This window comes from Peromyscus eremicus, chromosome 17 (assembly GCF_949786415.1).
Source record: "Peromyscus eremicus chromosome 17, PerEre_H2_v1, whole genome shotgun sequence".
Lineage (NCBI taxonomy): Eukaryota > Metazoa > Chordata > Mammalia > Rodentia > Cricetidae > Peromyscus > Peromyscus eremicus.
In genome coordinates, this window is record NC_081433.1 from 59,008,546 (window position 1) to 59,030,647 (window position 22,102).

Genomic DNA, 22,102 nt, shown 5'->3' on the forward strand with positions numbered 1-22,102 from the left:
AAGATCAAATGTGTTTTGCAAAAATAGTTCAGTATTGGTACAAAGCATTTTTAAAAGGCCAGGGAGGAGAGACAAACAAGTAGAACTCTCTGTCCAGAGGGCAGCAAGCAGCAGGCACAGCCAACAGGATTCATTTCAAACTCCACGCTGTGAACATGCCGTTGCATGTACACGGACTATCCATGCTACTACGTCTAGTTCTAATGTAGCCTACTGTCCTCTTGTTACAGTGAGATAAGTACTAGAGTGAAATTCTAACTTCAAAGGTTCCATTCTGGAAGGTGAGGTTCTCTTTCTAAGCATTGGGGTTGATTCAGGAACCTGTTCTGTCTGTCTGTCAGCAGAGAAAGGTTAAAATCACAGACCTTAGTTACCAGTTGGTACTTTGAGGGATGACTGGAGCCCAGAACTTCCCAACTTCAGTGTTTCTGTGCTATTGACTGGATTGAAGAAAACAACAAAGGACAGAGCAGAATGACAGCAGGAAAGTTTCAGAGAATGGTAAGAAGTGATGTTGCCTGAAATTAGGCCACCCAAGGGTTAATGCACAGCACTCTATCAATTCATTAGAAGAGGAGGCAGCCTAACTTGGGAAAAGCAAATTATTTAAGAAGATAAACTTTCCGGGTGGTGGTGGCACACACCTTTAATCCCAGCACTCGGGAGGCAGAGCCAGGTGGATCTCTGTGAGTTCAAGGCCATCATGGTCTACAGAGTGAGATCCAGGACAGGTTCCAGAACTAAACAGAGAAACACTGTCTGGAAAAACCAATTTTTTTTTTTAAAAAAGATAAACACTTGTAAAGTATAATAAACCTATAATTATATATGCAAATATACACAGAAGTCTGAAACAAGAGAGAAAAATAGCTTAGAATTCTCTAATGCAGCTCTATAGTCTATCTATACCTGTTAACATACAGTGTGGTTTTACTAGTCATGTGATTTATTTCTTTGAAATATTGAAACCAGTGTCCTTTCTTGACTTCAGTATGCATTTGCTATATAATTTCTAATTCTGCTTTTGTTTATACACTTACCACATGCATGTCTGTTCTTTCCCTGTCAACCATAACTACTCTCTGGCTTGTTATTATTCTCTATTTTATGTACTATTACCAGACTTGTGCCCATTTGTGTTAACAGCACGTTCACTTCCTGATCTATTGTTTTCATAGTTGAGTCACATGAACATCGGAAGATTACCAGCCACTGGATTCTTGGGACCAAGAACATGAGGGGCCAGGATATGATCAAGGTTGGGCATCTGACAGGAACTATCTGCAGGACTGCTGACTCAGGCAAACAGATGCATCTTTCAAAGCCTGTCAATCAAACACAGTCCTTTCCAGTGAGAGAGACCTACCTGGTAGTCTGCAGTTCCTTTAGAGGCACCAGGTAGTGGCTCTTCTTTAGGACAAATGATAATTTTGGAATTTTTAACCTGTTTCCGAACCATCTCTTTTAATTCCCTTCTAAAGAGTTCCTTCAGGTACTGCAGATTCCAGTGCTCCTGCTCTTGCAGCAGGGCCATCTCCTCCACAAATAGTTGTCTTAATTCCTTCTTGAGTATTCCCCTAATTTCCTCTAGATCCTTTCTGAGGAGTTCCCTCATCTTTGCATGCCCTGTAGCCAATTCCTCCTTTATTAATTCCTTTATATCATTTCTGAGGAGTTCATTCAGTTGTGTGTGGTGCCAATCAGCTTGCTCCTTCACGTCCTCCTTCCTCCTGACCAAAGGAAGTCTTGAATGCACACGTGCATCTTGTCCATCACGTTTCTTCTTTTCTTCAGTCATTTTCTGCTGATGAGAAAAAGGAGATTAGTTCGCTTGACTTCATTCTCACATTTGTTGTTGTTGTTTGGGGTGCTTGTTCACAAAATGGCTTTGTCCTTACAGGTTGTAGGGAGCAGATGGGGAAAGCAGGAAGCACATTTTAATAGTTCAGTTTCTTCATAAGTTTGGCTACTCAAGTCACTAGGCTATCATCAGCAGAAAACCATGAACCAACAAACTTGCTCAGTGTTAACTGAAATAAATTTAATTTTGTTAAATTTGCCAAAAATAGTGACTTGGATGATTTTTAACATTACAAAACAATTCTTGAACAATGGGTTTTGTATTGTTAATCTTTGATGTCTAGTAGGGTCATTGTGGTCCTGTTATAAATAACTCCATTTTGACTGTTTTTATGTATGCATATGTATATGTATATAAGGGTGTGCATGTGTGTGTCCTTTAGCTGCTCTTTCTGCAGGGATACCTGGCTAAGTGTTGATTTTATCTCTTAGTACAGGCAGTAAAGACAATTAGAAACTGGGGTAGAACTGATTCTATAACCTTGACATAAGTGTGAATGGTAATGAGACTACAAATTTCAGTTCTAGAGAATAAATTCTTTTTAAGTTATCCTAACATGCTGGTTATTATGGACACATTGTTCATAATGTCAATCACCTTGTCAGGAGGCTTAAGCTTATCATACATATATCATTAGAGGACATTATATAAGTGAGAGAGTGCAAATTTTTCAGAATAAAATTTACCTTAATTGTAAAGACTGTTTAAGATAAGGTTTCACAGGAAATTACTAGATTTTAAGAGTTTATGTTTATTTTAATTTGTTTATGTACACGTGTGCCTGACTGTCTCCATGTGTGTGCTGAAGCTCTTGGAGGCCTGAATCAGGCATCAGATCTGTGGAATTGGAATTACAGGTGGTTGTATGTTACTATGTAAGTTCTGGGAACTAAATTCAGGTCTTCTTGAAGGAATAGTAAGGGCTTTAAATTCTGAGCTATCTCTTCAGTCCTTTTAAAAATTAAGTTTATAGTTTATGTGTAAAGATTTTATGCCTTATAAAGTATTTCTAGAAAAATGTTAGGCAAAATATTAGAAATAAAGATACAATGCTTTATGAAGGAAAATTCAGATATTATTGATATGGATTGCATTTAGAATGATAAATTGACCAGGTTAGTGCACATTTCAGGCATGAGAGGAATATAATATGTTTGACAGTAATGTACCAAACTACAACCACTATATGTTTCATGGAAATATGATTATAGCATAAATGAAGTACAAGAATTTTTTAGGCTTGGATTCAAATCCATTGTTTGATGCTAGGAAAGGATTCCAACACTGAGCAACATCCACTATCCTGTAAACAAAAGTTCTTACAATTACCAGTGTCTAATACCTAGTATGTAATCCCATATTCAAGAATTAACATGTAATTTAAACTTTCTTAATATGAATTAATACAAACCATCTGGAAAATACTAAAATTTTTATCACAGTGGATGACAGAGTGTTAAGTTTAGTTACTTATAGAGGGAGAGTAGATGACATTTGCTGTGAGATTGTGCCTCCTAGAAAAGTCAAAGTAGCTACACCCATAAAGTCTTATCAACATGGCTGCCTAAACATGACCTAAACAAAAATGATATCAATAGACAGCTAACATAGAAGGGCAAAAGGTCACAGGGCCACACCTCTATATAAAGAACTATGGGTGAGTGGGAAATGCTAAGGAGTGGAGAGATGGTCCTCTCCAGGGAAGTACCTCCCTCAATGAATCATCTAATACCAATGTTCAGCCCTGAGGTTATATAAATACATGTATACATACATGTAAAATTATATTGACTGAGCAGGTTGTATTCATATATTTAAGAGTGTGTGTGTGTGTGTATTGTGTGTATATATGTGTGTGTGTGTGTGTGTGTGTGTGTGTGTGTGTTTGTGTAAAAACATAAAGAGAGACCATAAATTTGAGAGCAAAGGGGAGTCTATGGGAGGAGTTGGGGGAGAAAAATGAAGGGAAGTAAATGATATAATTATATTATTATTTCAGAAAATATTAATTAAAGAAAAAAAGCACAAATTAGATTTTTAGCAAACCAATGCATTTGTGTGGCTCATATAGAAGGGAAACCTTCTGCACAGGTACTGATCAATGACATGGCTCAAAGTATACTGGATTCAATTCCTTATAGGTAATTGAAAGTCCAGATTGTTGAAGAAACCTCTGGAATCGTAATGTCTAATTCAGTTTGTGCAAGTAACTATATGTATCTTCTCTGGGCCACATATCTCTTTTGGTGAGTTGATTTTGAAATAGTGTGTACAAAGCAAATACATGCATGTGAAATAGTTTCTTCTTTTTAATATCCAGTTTTCTCAAAACAGCTGCAAGATGAGGCCGAGGTGATGGCTCAATGGATGTTTCTTTCTGTTTCTGTCATAAAAAGCATGACCAAAAGCAACATGCAAGGAAAGGAATTATTTGGCTTCTATACCCTGGGTCACAATCTAGTGAAGGAAGTCAAGACAGAAACTCAAAGTAGGAACTTAAGAAGAAGCCATGGACCCATTAGCTGCTTACTGGTTTGCTCCTCATGGTTTTCTCAGCATGTTTTCAGATATGACCCAAGACTGTCTGCCCAAAGGTAGCACTCTTCATCCTAAACTGGGTCCTTGCACATCAATCATTAAGCAAGAAAATGCCCCACACACTTGCCTACATGCAATCTGTTGGAGAGACTTTCCCAACTGAAGTTCCTCTTCAATGTCATGATGCTGTTTACTTAATGGAGAAAACAGGTAATAGAGCAGAATGATGGGCAGGCAAGAATCAGGAAATGGTAAAAGCCAATGTCTTCGTTTGTTACTCGAAATCTGAGGTACCCAGAAAACTTAGAAGGCACAACTGAGTATCAATGTATACATAATGAAAGGTGCATATGGATTTAAAGGGTAAATATTTGTAAAATACAATAAACTTATACCTTCAAGATGAAAACTTATACAAATTCTGGATTATTTAATGTAAAAGCAAGGGAGATACAAACTTGAGTAGTCAACTATTTGCTGTGGGATGCCCTGTATGTTGTGAATAACTAAAACACTGATTGGCCAGTAGCCAGGCAGGCAGTATAGGATAGGCAGGACAAACAGAGAGGAGAGGCTGGGACGTGGAAGTCTGGGAGGGACGCCAGCCTGCCATCCAGGTAGCAGCATGTAAAGCCACGAAACACGTGGCAACATATAGATTAACAAAAATGGGCTGAGTATAAGAGTAAGGGCTAGACAGTGGTAGGCCTGAGCTAATGGCCGAGCAGTCTAAATAATACAAGCGTCTATATGTTTATTTTATAAGTGGGCTACGGGACTGCCGGGGCTTGGCAGGACCTGGAGTGAAAAACTCTAGCTACAACTATTCAAGTAGATAAGTCAACAGTGGGAAAACTGTGGTGCTATTTTCATTCCAGTCACATGATCCTAGAAGCCCAGACACCTTTGGTTCACTAGACTTTGCCATGTGTCTACTGGCTAACCCCTAGTTCCTTATATACACTTCGTTCTGGTATCACTTGCAGAGCCGCCATGTTGGTTCCTTTCACATCAACTGTAACGACTCCTGGGCCTTTATTTTTACTATTATTTACTTTCACCATAATTGTATGAATTTTCCTTATGGTGTTAAAAACATGTTTGCTTTTTAGTTTGTTATCTTTAGAGTCTAGTTTATTTTGCTTAAACCTTAGATGATGACTGGCCAGTGTATTCCTGGGACTGGGAGCATGAGGAAATGCAAGTTATTTTCATGATTTAGGTTTTGCTGTTGTTTGGAAAATATCTACCCTACTTCAGAGATGGGCAGTCCAGACGCATCTTTTCCTACAAGCTCAAATATATGCAATTTTCAGATCAGAGGGAACAGAATTACCTTTAAGTATGCTTTCTCTTTGGGCTTACTGGGAATTGGCACTCTGTTAGAACAGATGTTGCTTTCAGACTTTTCATACATTTTACGCATTTTCTTCTTGAAATCTTTCCTGAGAATTTCGTTAAGACATGCATACTGGTGTGCACTCATCTGGGCCCACATCTCCTCCTTACTCTTTTTTTCAGAGAAATGTTCTGATTGTGTAGATGTGTATTCTTGTTTTGAGGACATTTTCTGCTGAGGAGAAGATGGAAGATTAATTTGATTTGTTTCAGTCTCAGTGTTCTTTATTTGGGGTGCTTGTATTTTAAAATGACTGTAACTTTACAAGACAAAGGTTATGGAGACAGTGAAGCAGAAAATAATTGGTAATTAACAGTTAAATTTATCCATATCTATGCGCAGCTACCCAAAAATCACTAGGCTATCATTAAAAGCTGAAATCATTTGTATTAGGTAAGAGCCTAGGACTTCTACATTCAGGGTTTCAGTGCTATTTACCAGGCACTACTTACTATACAGGAGAAAAATGATAACAGAGCAGAATATTAGCCAGACAAGTATCAGGGAACACTAAAGGGCAATGTCTTCAGGTTGTTCCACGAAGTCTGAGGCACCCAGAGTACTTGTAAGGCATACCTGAATTGCTACATGGGAGAATGATAGCTTTAGTTGCAAAATGCATATGTTCTCCAGAAGATATATTTGCAAGATACACTGAACATAACTAAAAAATGTGTGTGTGTGTGTGTGTGTGTGTGTGTGTGTGTGTGTGTGTGTGTTTGTAGTGTAGGCCTACAGCCTACAATTGTACAGCTACCTGATTTTTGACTAAGAGGCCAACCTTGTTGTAAAGACAGTATCTTTAACAAATGATGCTGGTCAAACAAGGAAGCTACATGTAGAAGAATAAAACTTGATTCTTATTACTTTACCTTGAACAAAACTCAAATCCATATATATCAAGGACCTTAATATAAGATCTGGTACCCTGAATTTGGTAGAAAAAAGAGTAGGAAATATACTTGAATTTATAGGCACTAGAATGGATTTTCTGAACAGATCCTGATAGTACAAGCATTAAGACAAACAAATGAGAAATGGGAACACATAAAACTAAAAAGTTTCTGCATAGAAAAGGACAACATAATTGGAGTAAAAAGGAAGCCTACAGAATGTGAAAAAATCTTGACCAGCTATCTGTCTGACAGAAGGCTTCTGTCTAGAATATGAAAAGAACTAACTAACTAACTAACTAACTAACTAACAAGTAAATACATAAACATCAGGGAAAGAAAGCAACCCAATTTAAAAAAATGAGGCATGGGACTAAACAAATAGTTTAGTTTTACTAAACAAATAGTTCCCAAAATATGGAAACTAAATGGTTGATAAAATTTTTTAAATGTTCAATATCCTTAGCCATCAGAAAAATACAAATTAAAACTACTTTGACATTTCATCTCCCCCCAGTCAGAGTGGCTAAGGTTCTTAAAATGACAACAAATGTTGGCATGGATGTGGGGAAAGAGGAACAGGTTTTCACAGCTGGTGGGAGTGCAAACTGGTGTAGCCAACTATGGAAATCAGTGTAGATATTCCTTGTAAACCTACAAATAAATTGATCACATAGTCCTTCTATATTAGTCCTTGAGCATCTATCCAAGGACTCTATATCCTTCTGCAGTGATACTTGCTCATCCATGTTCATTGCTGTCTTACTCCCAGTTTCCAGAAAAATGGAAACCACCTAGATGTTCATTAACTTATCAAAAGAGAATAAAATGTGGTGTATTTACATAATGGAATTTTATTCAGTTGATTAGAAAATTCAGTCCTAAAAGCCACACATAAAAGGATGAAGCTGGAAACCGTCATTCCAAGTGAGGTAGCCTAGACCCAGAAAGACAGTACTGCAAGTTTTCTCTTATTTGTAGATTATAAGCTTTGAATATGTAGATGTTCATGTTTCATTTGGAATCCCCATAGAGGACAACATTAAACTGACTCCTAATGACTTACCAATCTCTTTCATTAAGCCCATAGATTAGTGCCTCTACTAACCCTCATCAGAGAAGCTTCTTTTTGCAGTAGATGATGATTGACAGAGACCCACAACTGGTCTCTGCAGAATTCTCAGCCCTAAATGAAAACCTATCTTATACCCTCTCCTAAGGCTCAGGTATCATTGTAGAAGAGGGGGCAAAAAGACTGTAAGAGCCAGAAGTGGTGGATAACTGCAAGGAAGCGGTCTTTTCTGGACAAAACAGGGTATTTGCATGTATGAACGCCACAGCAGTTGCAGTAGCATGTGCAAGACCTGAAGAAGGGAGGTGAACCTGAAGTCCCACCCATACTGAGGAGGTATTGGCAATAATTGCTGCTAGGAGAGGGAGAGGGAGTTTTCTGTAAGGGTCTGTGTAGCCCCTGTTGGTGGACCGTGCTCCAGTAGGTGGTAACACAAATCCGATTCAATGGCATTTAGAGAAAAGCCTGAGGACAAAGGGAAGGGGGCTGTAGTCTGTGAGGAGCTGTGGGATGAGTGTGATCAAAATGCATCATATGAAATTCTCAATGAACTAAAAAAAGAAATGCAAACCTAGACACATTTCTGACACTTTTTAAGTAGATAGAGAAGAAAATTGAGAATTCAACTGTTCTCATACATATAACTTTAACTACAGAAATATGATGTCTTTTTATTTCAATTCAATAAAATTATATCTTTGAAGTGCATAAATGACTACAATTTGGGTTTACTATATTTAGGCATATGTCTAATATCAAATTTCCAATTACTTATGCTTTGGTTTACATACATCAAATGTCATTTCAACTGTAATGACCCCCAGTTCCCTCACTACTATTGTGTGGTTATTATCGTTTGTTTTTGTATTAGTGCTAGAATTCTTCTTTGTGTTTAAACCACGGCAGGTTTAAGATTTGTTATTTTCATAGCTTTAATTATTTGCATGTAAGGCTGGGAAGATGACTAACCAAAGTATTCCTGTGACTAAGAAAACAAGGAGATGTGAGGGCATGTCCAAGGCTGGGTTCTTTTGTTGGGAAACTCTGCAGTACCACAGAGAGACCCTCCACATCATCTTTCCCCCATCATGAAACAAGCACTTTTAAAATTAGTGGGAACTACTTACCATTGAGTGTGTTCTTCCTCCAGAGGTACTAGGTAGTAGTTCGTCATCAGATGTATCAGATTCAAAACCTTCTTTCATCTTCTCCTTGAATCTTTCTCTGAGGTACTGGTTAAGATATGAATACTGTGTTGCAACTATCCGTACCCATTTTTCTTCAATTGCGTCCTCAGAGGGAGGCTGAAGACCGACAGTTTTATATTCACTGTCACATTTAGTTTTTTCTTGGTCTTGAGTTATTTTCTGCATATAGGAAAGATGGAATATACATTTGCTCATATTTTTTTGTTTTGAGATGTATGTCTTCAAACAACTCTCTTTCCCTTAGTAGTCGTCAGATATCGACACAGAAAAAAATAGACACTACTAATTTAATAATTGTATATCCTTATAAATGCTTAGCTACTCACGATTACTGACCTATCATTAAGAAGTGAAAATAGTCACATCCACCCACACAGCTGCCATCTCAATACTCAAAGACCTACTCTGGACCTCAGTCTCTGACTTTATTTGTAAATCCTCTCTCTGCCATAGCCACACCCACAGCTGCCATCTCAGCACCCAAAGACCTACTCTGGACCCTCAGGCTCTGACTTCAGCTGGTGAGTACCTCCCTTACTCCCACCTCCCACCCCTACCATACCCACACTCATAGGCATAGCTCCAGACCATGGCTCACATTAGCTTTGCCTGATGAAGGTCCAGTCAAGTAGCTCATGCCCCAGCTTTGCCTGGCATAACTGGCCACACAGCTCTGGCATTGGCCTTATCTAAGGCAGGCTAAAATCTGACATCAGACACACAACCAAAGAAGGAAGTCCATCTGCCCAGAGATTAACGAAATAGAAGCAAACAAAACCATTGAAAGAAGCAATGAATCTAAGAGCTGGTTCTTGACAGAGATATGGAATGAGATCTACATGAACAGCCTGGACATGAGTGGGGCTAATGAAGGGCGAGGGTCAAGGGAAAGAGAGCTTGGGGGAGCGGGAGATCCCAGCTGGATCAACAACAGACAGGGAGAACAAGGAATAGGAGACCATGGTAAATGAAGACCACATGAGAATAGGAAGAAGCAAAGTGCTAGAGAGGCCCACAGAAATCCACAAAGATACCCCCACAACAGACTGCTGGCAATGGTCGAGATACAGCCCGAACCGACCTACTCTGGTGATGGGATGGCCAAACACCCTAATTGTCGTGCTAGAAACCTCATCCAACTACTGAGAGATCTGGATGCAGAGATCCATGGCTAGGCCCCGGGTGGATCTCTGGGAGTCCAATTAGCGAGAAAGAGGAGGGTTTATATGAGCGAGAATTGTTGAGACCAAGGTTGGATAAAGCACAGAGACAAATAGCCAAACGAACGGAAACACATGAAATATGAACCAATGGCTGAGGGGTCACCAACTGAATCAGGCCCTCTGAATGGGTGAGACAGTTGATTGGCTTGATCTGTTTGGGAGGCATCCAGGCAGTGGGACCGGGTCCTGTGCTCATTGCATGAGTGGGCTGTTTGAAACCTGGGGCCTATGCAGGATCGCTTGGCTCGGCCTGAGAAGAGGGGACTGGACCTACCTGGACTGAGTCTACCAGGTTGATCTCAGTCTGCGGTGGGGGGGGGGTTGGGGGCGCTGGGGGGAAGGTGAGGGGGGCGGGAGGGGGGAGAACAAGGGAATCCGTGGCTGATATGTAGAACTGAATTGTATTGCAAAGTAAAAAATACATAAATAAAAAATAAAAGTAGATTCAATTAAAAAAAAAAAAGAAGAAGAAGAGAAATCAACAGACCTTTGCCCAACAAACTGAAAGAAGGAAAGAGGTAAACAGAGAGTCGTTACAACAGACACCAAGAAATTCAGAACATAATAAAGGAATGCTTTCAAAGCCTTTGTTCTAAGAATAGAGAGGTGGCTCAGAAGTTAAGAGCACCTGTTGCTATTCCAGAAGTTCTGGGGTTCCATTCCCAGCACCTGCATGGTGGCTCACAGCAGTCTGTGACTCCAGTCCCAGGGGCTTTAGTGCCCTCTCCTGGCCTCCATGGATATTGTATGCACATAGTGCACAGATATACATATAGGCAAAAGACTCATGCATATAAAAATACTAAGAAATGAGGTGGTCAAAATTATTTTAAAAACATGTCCTCTATAAAATTGGAAATTCTAAAAGAAATGCACCAATTTCCAGGTTCATCCAAACCACCAAAATATTAATCCAAATGAGATCAACAACCTAAACAGACCCATAACAAATGAGAAAATTAAAAGAAGTAATAAAAATTTTTCTGACTAAAAAAAAAAAAAAAAAGCCCAGGCTCAGATGGATTCACATCAGAATCCCACCACACTTTTTTTTATCATCTTTTAAAAATAATTTTTATTATTTAAAATCATTTTTAAATTCAAATATATTTTGATCATATTCTTCCCCTCCCTAAAATTTGTCCAGATCCTTGCCTACACCCTACCCACCCAACTTTTAAGTTCTTCCCTAAAAAACAAGACAAAACCTAATAAAACAACACAGCGCCAATAATTTATAAAACAAAGTACAGTATCACTGAGAAAAAAACAACAACAAAATACCAAACTATAAACAAATAAAATCACATACAGGAAAAACTGTGGAGTCCATTATTTGTTGGTCAAGTACTCCTGAACATGAGATCTGCCCTGGAGTAGTGGATATATCATTGTCCTTGCATTGGAGAAAAATTGATTTTCTCTCTCCAGCAGGTATAAATGACAGTTCCATTGTTAACTTTTAGCCTACTGGCTAGGTTTTTCATTCATTCATTCATTCATTCATTCATTCATTCAATCATCATTAGAAAATATAACAAAATAAAATATAACAAGACAAAACAAAAATGATCACATCAAAGTCAGAAAAGACAGATGATAGTATACTTGAGTGACCCCAAAGATTCAACCAAGGAACTGATACAGCTTATAAACACCTTCAGCAACATAGCAGGATACAAGATAACTCAAACAAATCAGTAGCCCTCCTATATACAATTGACAAACAGGCTGAGAAGGAAATCAGAGATACATCACCCTTTACAATAGCCACAAATGATATAAAATACCTTGGGGTAACACTAACCAAGCAAGTGAAGGACCTATATGACAAGAACTTTAAGTCCCTGAAGAAAGAAATTGAAGAACATGTCAGAAAATGGAAAGATCTTCCATGCTCATGGATAGGCAGGATTAACATAGTAAAAATGGCAATCCTACCAAAAGCGATCTACAGATTCAATGCAATCCCCATCAAAATACCAACACAATTCTTCACAGACCTGGAAAGAATAATACTCAACTTCATATGGAAAAACAAAAAACTCAGGATAGCCAAAAGAATCCTGTACAATAAAACAACCTCTGGAGGCATCACAATCCCTGACCTCAAGCTCTACTATTAGAGCTACAGTAATAAAAACAGCTTGGCATAAAAACCGACATGTGGAACAATGGAATCGAATGGAAGACCCTGACATTAATCTGCACACCCATGAACATATAATTTTTGACAAAGAAGCCAAAACTGTACAATGGAAAAAGAAAGCATCTTCAACAAATGGTGCTGGCATAACTGGATATCAACGTCCATATCTGTCACCGTTGACAAAACTTAAGTCCAAGTGGATCAAAGACCTCAACATAAATCCAGCCACTCTGAACCTGATAGAAGAGAAAGTAGGAAGTAGTCTTGAATGCATAGGCATAGGGGATCACTTCCTAAATATAACACCAGTAGCACAGACACTGAGAAAAACAATCAATCAATGGGACCTCTTGAAACTGAGAAGCTTTTGTAGAGCAAAGGATATGGTCAACAAGGCAAAGCGACAGCCTACAGAATGGGAAAAGGTCTTCACCAACCCCACATCTGACAGAGGGCTGACATCCAGAATATATAAAGAACTCAAGAAATTAGACATCAAAATGCCCAACAGTCCAATTAAGAAATGGGCTATAGAACTAAACAGAGAATTCTCAACAGTGGAAGCTCAAACGGCTGAAAGACATTTAAGGAATTGCTCAACATCCTTAATCATCAGGGAAATGCAAATCAAAACGACTCTAAGATACCACCTTACACCTGTCAGAATGGCTATGATCAAAACCACTGAAGACAGCTTATGCTGGAGAGGATGTGGAGCTAGGGGAACTCTCTTCCACTGCTGGTGGGAATGCAAGCTTGTACAACCACTTTGGAAATCAATATGGTGCTTTCTTAGAAAATTGGGAATCAATCTCCCCCAAGATCCAGCTATACCACTCTTGGGCATATACCCAAGGAATGCTCAATCATACCACAAGGGCACTTGTTCAGCTATGTTCATATCAGCATTGTTTGTAATAGCCAGAACCTGGAAACAACCTAGATGCCCTTCAACTGAAGAATGGATAAATAAAATATGGTACATATACACAATGGAATACTACTCAGCAGAGAAAAACAATGACATCATGAGGTTTGCAGGCAAATGGATGGATCTAGAAAAAATCATCCTGAGTGAGGTAACCCAGACTCAGAAAGACAAACATGGTATGTACTCACTCATAGGAGGATACTAGATGTAAAACAAAGATGACTAGACTGCTACTCACAACTCCAGGGAGGCTACCTAGAAAACAGGACCCCAAGAAAGACACAGGGATCTCCCAATGACAGAGAAATGGAAGAGATCTACATGAACAACCTGGACGTGAGTGGGGGTAATGAAGGGCAAGGGTCAAGGGAAAGAGAGCGTAAGGGAGCGGGAGATCCCAGCTGGATCAAGAACAGAGAGGGAGAACAAGGCATAAGAGACCATGATAAATGAAGACCACATGAGAATAGGAAGAAGCAAAGTGCTAGACAGGTCCACAGAAATCCACAAGGATACCTCCACAATAGACTACTGGCAATGGTCGAGAGAAAGCCCAAACTGACCTACTCTGGTGATAGGATGGCCAAACACCTTAATTGTTGAGCTAGAAATCTCATCCAATGACTGAGGTAACCAGATGCAGAGATCCACGGCCAGGCCCCAAGTGGAGCTCCAGGAGTCCAATTGGTGAGAAAGAGGAGGGTTTGTATGAGTGAAAATTGTTGAGACCAAGGTTGGAAAAAGCACAGGGACAAATAGCCAAATGAATGGGAACACATGAACTATGAACCAATAGCTGAGGAGCCCCCAACTGGATCAGGCCCTCTGGATAAGTGAGACAGTTGATTAGCTTGATCTGTTTGGGAGGCATCCAGGCAGTGGGACCGGGTCCTGTGCTCATTGCATGAGCTGGCTGTTCGAAACCTGGGGCTTATGCAGGGTGTCTTGGCTAGGCCTGGGAGGAGGGGACTGGACCTCCCTGGACTGAATCTACCAAGTTGAACTCAATCCTCAGGAGTCTTTGCCCTGGAAGAGATGGGAATGGGGGGTGGGCTGGGAGGAAGGGGGGGGAGGAGGGGGGAGAACAAGGGAATTCGTGGCTGATATGTAAAATTAAATTATAAAATAAAAAAGAAAAAAAAATAAAAGCCTTCTTCTATTTCAAATCCTAGAATGTAAGTATATATTATTTTTAAATCAAAACTTAAATGTTACTATATAGTTTGAATCATCGTTTCCAAAACTGGTGGCTAATTGGGGAAAATCACATATTTTTTAACTAAATGAAGAGTTTTAAATATATTCTTAATGGAATCAAATGAAAACATGGTGCAAACTCTCCATAATGCAAATTTTGATGAACAGATTACACATGTCTAAATTTCCACAATTTCTTGTTAGTCTGAATACAGAAGCAAAAACAGAAATATAGGAGATGCTCTCTCCTATATATATGGTGCTAAAATAGGAACATAGAACATACCTGCATTTATGCTAAAAGTAAAGGCAACTGGGAGACTCCCAGATCACTGAAATCACTAACCGGAACCATTATGTATTTAGGTGTATTACCAGAGCTGTGTTTTAAAATCACTCCAATGTTCATTTATTTCTGCAAACAATCCTCGGGCAAACATCAAACATCTTCTACTATCGGAGACCAGCACTCAATCTTCTACCACTATGTGTTTCCAGGCCATTCTCTTCATTGGCCACCACAACCTGAAGGGACTTGCTGCTTACTTGAAGGTTAAGGAAAGGAACTTTCATACATATAAAATGGATGCCAACCCAGACCAACTTTCTATATGAAACTGTGATAGGTAGACTACTGCTGCATTTTAACAAAAATCATAAAAAAATAAATTTCACTAAGGTGCCTTTTACCTTAACAACAGAGGTACTGTCATTGTCTTCTATTGTAGTCCCAGGGACATCAGGATCAGGTTTGTGAGAGAGCCTTTAGGAAAAAAAATGCAATAATGGCAGGATTTGGTCATCTGAGAAACTCTGGAGAAAAGATCCAGTACTAATGTATTAAGTGACATTTCTACATTTATGTAATTCAAAGTCATCCTATGTTTTAAAAATTTTGGTTGACTTTGTGAGCTTTAACTTATTTCAATCTATAAACCATTCAACAAAGACTCACTGATAGTCCCAGTCTTTTAAAAAAGTCAGCAGCTTAGGAGATGGCTCAGAAAATAAGAGTGCTTGCTGCCTACACACAAGGACTTGGGTTTAAATCTGCATCATACGTGTAAAAAAACTGGGCATGCCCTATAACAAAACTTCTTTCTAAAATTCCAAAAACAGTTTTTCTTTGAAAGTTAACAACCTCATTTTCTGAGAGTCACTTTTCCTCCCCTGTGAATAGAAACATAAATCCATAATCCAAAATCATGAGAGTTCTCATGTTGATTCTAGAGTCAGGCAGACTAGGGAAAGCACAGTAGGAATAAAAACATCTTGTTAGAGTTTTAGGAATTAAGTCTGTACTCCATTTCTTTTTACTAGCACATTCATGTTTATGTGTCACGTATTATGTAACAATACAAAATTCCATTGGTTTGACAGGATGTTTCAATAGCTGTTTCACTTGGCATCAAGCCTGATGACCTGAGTTTGAGCCCACTCACATGGTAGAAAGAGAAATACAAATCCCGTTATTGTCCTTTGATTTACACACACACACACACACACACACACACACACACACACACACACACACACACACTGTGTCATGTCCAAAACATTGAAAATAAGTAAAACATTTTAATCAAAAATAGCATGTCATTAACATTCTTATTTGCAGGAACCTTGTATGCTGTCACATTTAGGATTTGATCTTTTCTCTTCAGGAACTTGACCTTTAAACTGTGTACTACTGTGTTTCACAATAGACATATGAGAGCTGGTAGGTTTAATGACTGGCAATAGTAGACAGTGACTTGGTGATGATGCTCTTTCTTTGACCCTTCCATTGTGCCAATTTGATGTTTCAAATCTGATAAATAAAAACATTTTGAAAAAAAACTGGGCATGCATTTGCAGCCCTAGGTCTGTGGGTGGCAGAGAAAGGGCATCATGGGGGCTTGTTGGCTGCAAGTCTAGCTCCAAGTTCTTGAGAGACCTTATATCAAGTGGAAAAGATAGAGAATGATAGAGCAAGATACCAATATCCTCCTCTTACCTCTAAGCCTGCACACAGACATATGCAACACACACACACACACAGACACAGAGACAGAGAGACAGAGAGACAGAGACAGAGACAGAGAGACAGAGACAGAGAGACAGAGACAGAGAGAGACACAGACAGAGAGAGACACAGACAGAGAGAGACACAGAGAGAGAGAGTCAATCACCAATATATTGACTTTTGCCTGTACAAATTGCCTCTCTTAAAGTTGGAGCTGATAATTCCCCTAACGAGTACATACATTTGCTACCTGAACTGAAATGAATCCACTGCTAAAACAAGACAGAAGGTTGTCGGCACCTTTCCCAGTGGCTGACTCTGGTTGAAGACTAAGCACTCTATGCCTTGTCCATTGTCTACACCTGGGCGAAGACTAATTATTTATGTACACTGATAAAGAGTATTGGGTACCGAAAGCATATCTGCTACAGAGACCTCTTTAAGGGGTTCAAATCACATTCACATCTTTGTGTGTGTGTGTGTGTGTGTGTGTGTGTGTGTTTGCACATGTGTATAGATACATGTGCTGGTGTTTGTGTGTGTGTGGAGGACAGTGGACATCAGTGTGCTTCCTCCTCGGGTGCCATCCACCATACACAGGTGTCTCACTGCACCAGGAAACAAATCCATTATTCTATTTGGTTTTCAGCAAGTGATCGGAATAACTGTAAGTCTGACTCCCCAGTGATGGACAAGCGTGTGCAATCACGCCTGGGCTTTTATTTATGTGCTTGAATCAGTGTCTCATGTTTACAGAAGATGCACTTCACTGACAGGGCTGTCTCCCCAGCCCCAAACTGGGACCTTTCAACAGACACCTTGACATTTTCAGGTCCTCCAACTAGGCAGTCTAAACAGCAACACATTTTCAGGACTCTCTTTAATTCCCGGTTTTAATGTGCTTTTGTGATCATTTTAGTGTCTCTAAACTTGAGTTTCCCTGTTATCCTTGTCACATCTGCCACACACCCCATTGTTTTCACCACTTTTCTAGAACCCTCGCTGCTACCCAAACTAATGTTCTTCAAGCTCCACTTTCCACTGTAAACTCAGTCCCATCCTCCTTTAGGAGGTTAACCTGCTAAGCCCACACTTACCTCCTCCATGGGTTTCATTTCTTGTGCTCTCCCATTTTATTACTAAACACTCACACACCTGTAGATAAATGAGGAGACTACCAGCTGGGTTTTCAGACTACCAGCTTTACAACTCAGAAGCTAGAGTAAAATCTCATTTGTGACATGTGCTCTGTCGACATAAATTACTTTCATGTTTGAACTTCAGGCCTCCCCAATGGAAACATCACTTGGGAAGGAAATGAAACACAAGGAATACTAACACGTATTCTAAGAGTCCTTAAAATCCTGAAATTCTAGATGTTTTTGATCTGTGTACTGATGAAAATGAATATTTAATTCTCAAAAATGAAAAAAATAGAAAAGAAAAATGCTTTTTAAAAAAACCAAGGAAGGGTGTGGTTCTAGAAACAGAAATCTACAACATTAGTAAGTAATCAATTACAAATATCCTTTAAGTCAAAAGTTAGTACTTAATGCCTTTAATCCCAGAACTCGGAAGGCAGAAGATAATGTATTTCTATGATTTTTGAGTCCATCCTTTGTTACAAAATGAGTTCTAGGCCATCTAGGGATATTTAGAGAACCCTCTTTCTCTTAAAAAAAAATAAACAACTCCTCTAAGCTAATGCTAACTAGTATTCATAGGCCATGATCTACATGGCCTATGTAGATCTACATATAATCTACATATTGATACTCTTCATTCATCTACAAAGGTCACCTGATTCTTCCCATGTAAAAGCTATGAACGTCTGCCATATCTGCCTTAAAAACTTCAGCGATAAAACATGAGGTGTTAGATCCAACTGCAGTTGTCAAAATTATTCACATAGGCTGTCTGGCTATGTAACCCAGCTTCTGAGGATAGACCACAGCCAAGTCACACAACTTAACTTTCTGAATTGATATGAGGTGGTTCTGCACTTTGATCTGTACAGAAGGGCAAGAGATGCAGTGCAGAGCCAGGACCATAGACCAAATAATCAGGGCAGCAGTTGTCTAAGCAGTTCTAAAGAGGGTTTAGTAACATAGATACTTTGCAAACTGGCTGTGGACACAGCAAGCATTGAACACATAGTATTGTGTCTATCTCAAGGTACACTCAATAACAATACTTCCTTATCTTTGGACTCATGACATATTTTTAATTTATATAGTCTTACCTGGATAAAGGCTTCTGTTCGATATTGTTATCCACTTCTAAATATAAATGAAAAATATATTTTATAACAATATATTGTTATATCTATAGGCCACCTGCAGATCTTTTTCTGATCTCTTTGTTCTCCCAGACCAAATCCTTCAGTCTTATCCTTAGTGATACAAGAGAACTAGCTCCAGGGTCTCATCCTCCCACCCCACCCCATCTATATCTTCTGTGGATCCCATAGACTATCCACTCCTAACATCCTTCCCCAATTCATTGTACCCCAGCCCTCAACTTAAGCAGGTGCCTCCTATTGAGATACAGGCCACACCTGCCAGAAAACTAGGTAGGCTGCCCACAGACCTTCTCAGCTCTCTCTCTCTCTCTCTCTCTCTCTCTCTCTCTCTCTCTCTCTCTCCCTCTCCCTCTCCCTCTCCCTCTCCCTCTCCCTCTCCCTCTCCCTCTCCCTCTCCCTCTCTCTCTCTCTCTTTCTCTTTCTCTTTCTCTTTCTCTTTTCCTCTAGACCTAATCACTCAGTCTCTTCTTCAGAACATCAACAGATCACAAACTACAGCCTCCTTTCCTCCCAGCCCACCTCTCCTGTGGAACCCATAGACAATCTCCTCCTAACCTCACTCCCCCCAACTCATCATTGCATTCCAGTATCCAATACCAGCAGTCATTCCCTGTGAATACACCAGCTGAGCAGGCCTGTAAAACAGGCAATACACAGCTATCACACTCTATGAAAATCCAGAAAAGAAACAAACAAACAAACAAAACCAACAACATAACACCTACCCAATTGACAAACCCAGACATCAACACCTAGACCTATAATCATCCCAAACCCGGATGCCTAGATGTTAGCATTAGAACACGTTCAATAACAGCCAGGGCAATATATCCCCACCAGAGCTCAGCTATCCTACCGCAGTGGGCACTGAATATTCCAACATAACTGAAGCACAAGATAAAGACCTTGCAAGCAACCATATGAAGATGACAGAGGTCCTTAAAGAGTAAATGAATGAAGCCTTTAAAGAAATCTAGGAAAATGCAAACAATTGGAAGACAAGAATAAATCCCCTAAAGAAAACCAGGGGAAAATACAAAAAAAAAAAACACTTAAAGAAAAAAAATATAAAACTGTTCAAGACCTAAAAATGAAAATAGAAGCAATAAATAAAACACAAACTGAGAGAATTCTACAAATAAAATTTTTAGGAATTTGAACAGGAACTACCAACAGAATACAAGAGATGGAAGAGAGAATCTCAAGCATTGAAGATACAATATAAGAAATGGATAGACCAGTCCAAAATGTTAAACCTAACATATTCCTGATACAAAACATCCAGGAAATATGGAACACTATGAAAAGACCACACCTACAAATAATAGGAATAGAGTTTGGAGAAGAATCCCAGGTCAAAGGCCTGGAAAATATTTTTAAAAAATCATAGAAGAAAATTTTCCTAATATAAAGAAGAAGATGCTTATAAGGGTATAAACAGCAAACAGAACACCATATAGATTGTCATACAATAATCAAAACACTAAATAAACCAAACAAAGACAGAACATTACAACTTACAAGGGAAGAAACCAAGTACCATATCAGGGAAGACTTATTAGAATTGTACCTGAATTCTCAACGGAGTCTCTAAAAGCCAGAAGGGCCTGGACAGATGTCCTGCAGATCCTAAGAGACAAAAGATGCCAGCCCAGACTAATATTCTTAGCAAGAATTTCATTAGGTGGAGAGAATAAGATATTTATGATAAAGACAATATCTATAATTCCTGCCCTACAGAAGGTGCTAGAAGGAAAACCCCAATTTAAGGAGGTTAAGTATACCAATGAAAACACAGGGAATAAATAATCTCACACCAGCAAAACCAAAAGACATGTTCAAATACTCAAACATACACACCACCAACTGCAACAACAAAGGACAGTAATCAACAATCACTGGTCATTGATATCTGCCAATATTAATGGTCTCAATTCCCCCCCCCCCAAAAAAAAAGATGTCAATTAACAGAAAGGATACAAAAACAGGATCTATAATTCTGTTGCATCCAAGAAATACACCTCAAGACAGAGCCGGCCAGGACCCGACTAGACTAAGAGTTGAGTCTTTATCCTCATACCCGAACACACCAGCCCCTAGGCTTTGGGCCCAAGGGCACAACCCTTCACCCCTATACCACCACCCATTGCAGTCCTAGTTTCAGGCCAGTTGGCAGGCAGACCTCCTGCAGACAGATCAGACTACCACTATCTACCAAGTGCTAAGACTGAAGCTACTCCCTGAGACAAAGCCCACTAGTACCAATTGGACTAAGAGCTGTTCCATGAGACAAAGAGTCCATCAGCATCAACTAGACCAAGAGCTCCCACTAGACAAAGAGTATCGATCAGACCAAAAGAGGCTCGCTCAGACACAAACACCATTTGCACCAAGTGGAGAAAGAGATGGGTAGACGCCAGTGCAAAAATACAGTCAACAGCATAAAAACTAATATGGCTCCATCAGAACCTACATCAACAAGACCCGAACATCCCAACACAGAAGAAACAGAAGATATCGACCCTAAAAATGACTTTAAGAAGATATTAGAGGCTGGGCGGTGGTGGCACACGCCTTTAATCCCAGCACTCGGGAGGCAGAGCCAGGCGGATCTATGTGAGTTTGAGGACAGCCTGGGCTACCAAGTGAGTTCCAGGTAAGGCGCAAAGCTACACAGAGAAACCCTGTCCTCGAAAAAGCAAAAAAAAAAAAAAAAAAAAAAAAAAAAAAAAAAAAAAAAAGAAGAAGAAGATATTAGAGATCTTGGAAAAGAAAATTTCCCTTAAACAAGTGAGGGAAACAGTTCAAGATTTGAAAACTGAAGTGGAGACTATAAAGAAGGCACAAATTGAGGGAATGCTGGAAGTGGAAAATCTGAGTGAATGAACAGGAACTACAGATGCAAGTATAACCAACAGAGGGCAAGAGATGGAAGAGAGGATCTCTGGCATTGAAGATACTTTAGAGGAAATAGATTCATCAGTCAAAGAAAACACTAAAGCCAACAATTCATGACTCAAAATGTCCAGGAAATTTAGGACAACATGAAAAGACCAAACCTGAGAATCATAGGGATAGAAGGAGAAGAATACCAACTCAAAGGCACAGAAAATACATTCAACAAATTCATAGAAGAAAACTTTCCCAACCTAAAGAAGGAAATGCCTATAAGATAAAAGAAGGTTACAGAACACCAAATAGACTGGATCCAAAAAGAAAGCCCCCTTGCCACATAATAATCAAACCACTAAACATACAGAATAAAGAAAAAAAACATTAAGAGCTGCAAAGGAAAAAGGTCAAGTAACATATAAAGGCAGATCT

At 39.3% G+C, this 22,102-nt stretch overlaps 1 protein-coding gene across 12 annotated transcripts in view; it reads right to left on the reverse strand.

Annotated features, from left to right (window-relative positions):
- Positions 1-22,102, reverse strand: part of LOC131894475 (triadin-like) — a 112,271-nt gene that overhangs the window by 27,399 nt on the left and 62,770 nt on the right. For 9 of the 12 annotated variants that reach the window (XM_059244747.1, XM_059244752.1, XM_059244746.1 and 6 more), the window contains 5 exons: positions 18,719-18,755; positions 15,162-15,234; positions 8,891-9,130; positions 5,736-5,972; positions 1,367-1,804 (listed from right to left, as the gene is read on the reverse strand). In XM_059244747.1, the coding sequence (XP_059100730.1) occupies positions 1,367-1,804; positions 5,736-5,972; positions 8,891-9,130; positions 15,162-15,234; positions 18,719-18,755 (1,025 nt within the window). The remainder of the gene's footprint in view (positions 1-1,366; positions 1,805-5,735; positions 5,973-8,890; positions 9,131-15,161; positions 15,235-18,718; positions 18,756-22,102) is intronic. The other 3 variants (XM_059244749.1, XM_059244748.1, XM_059244753.1) reach the window with 3 other exon arrangements.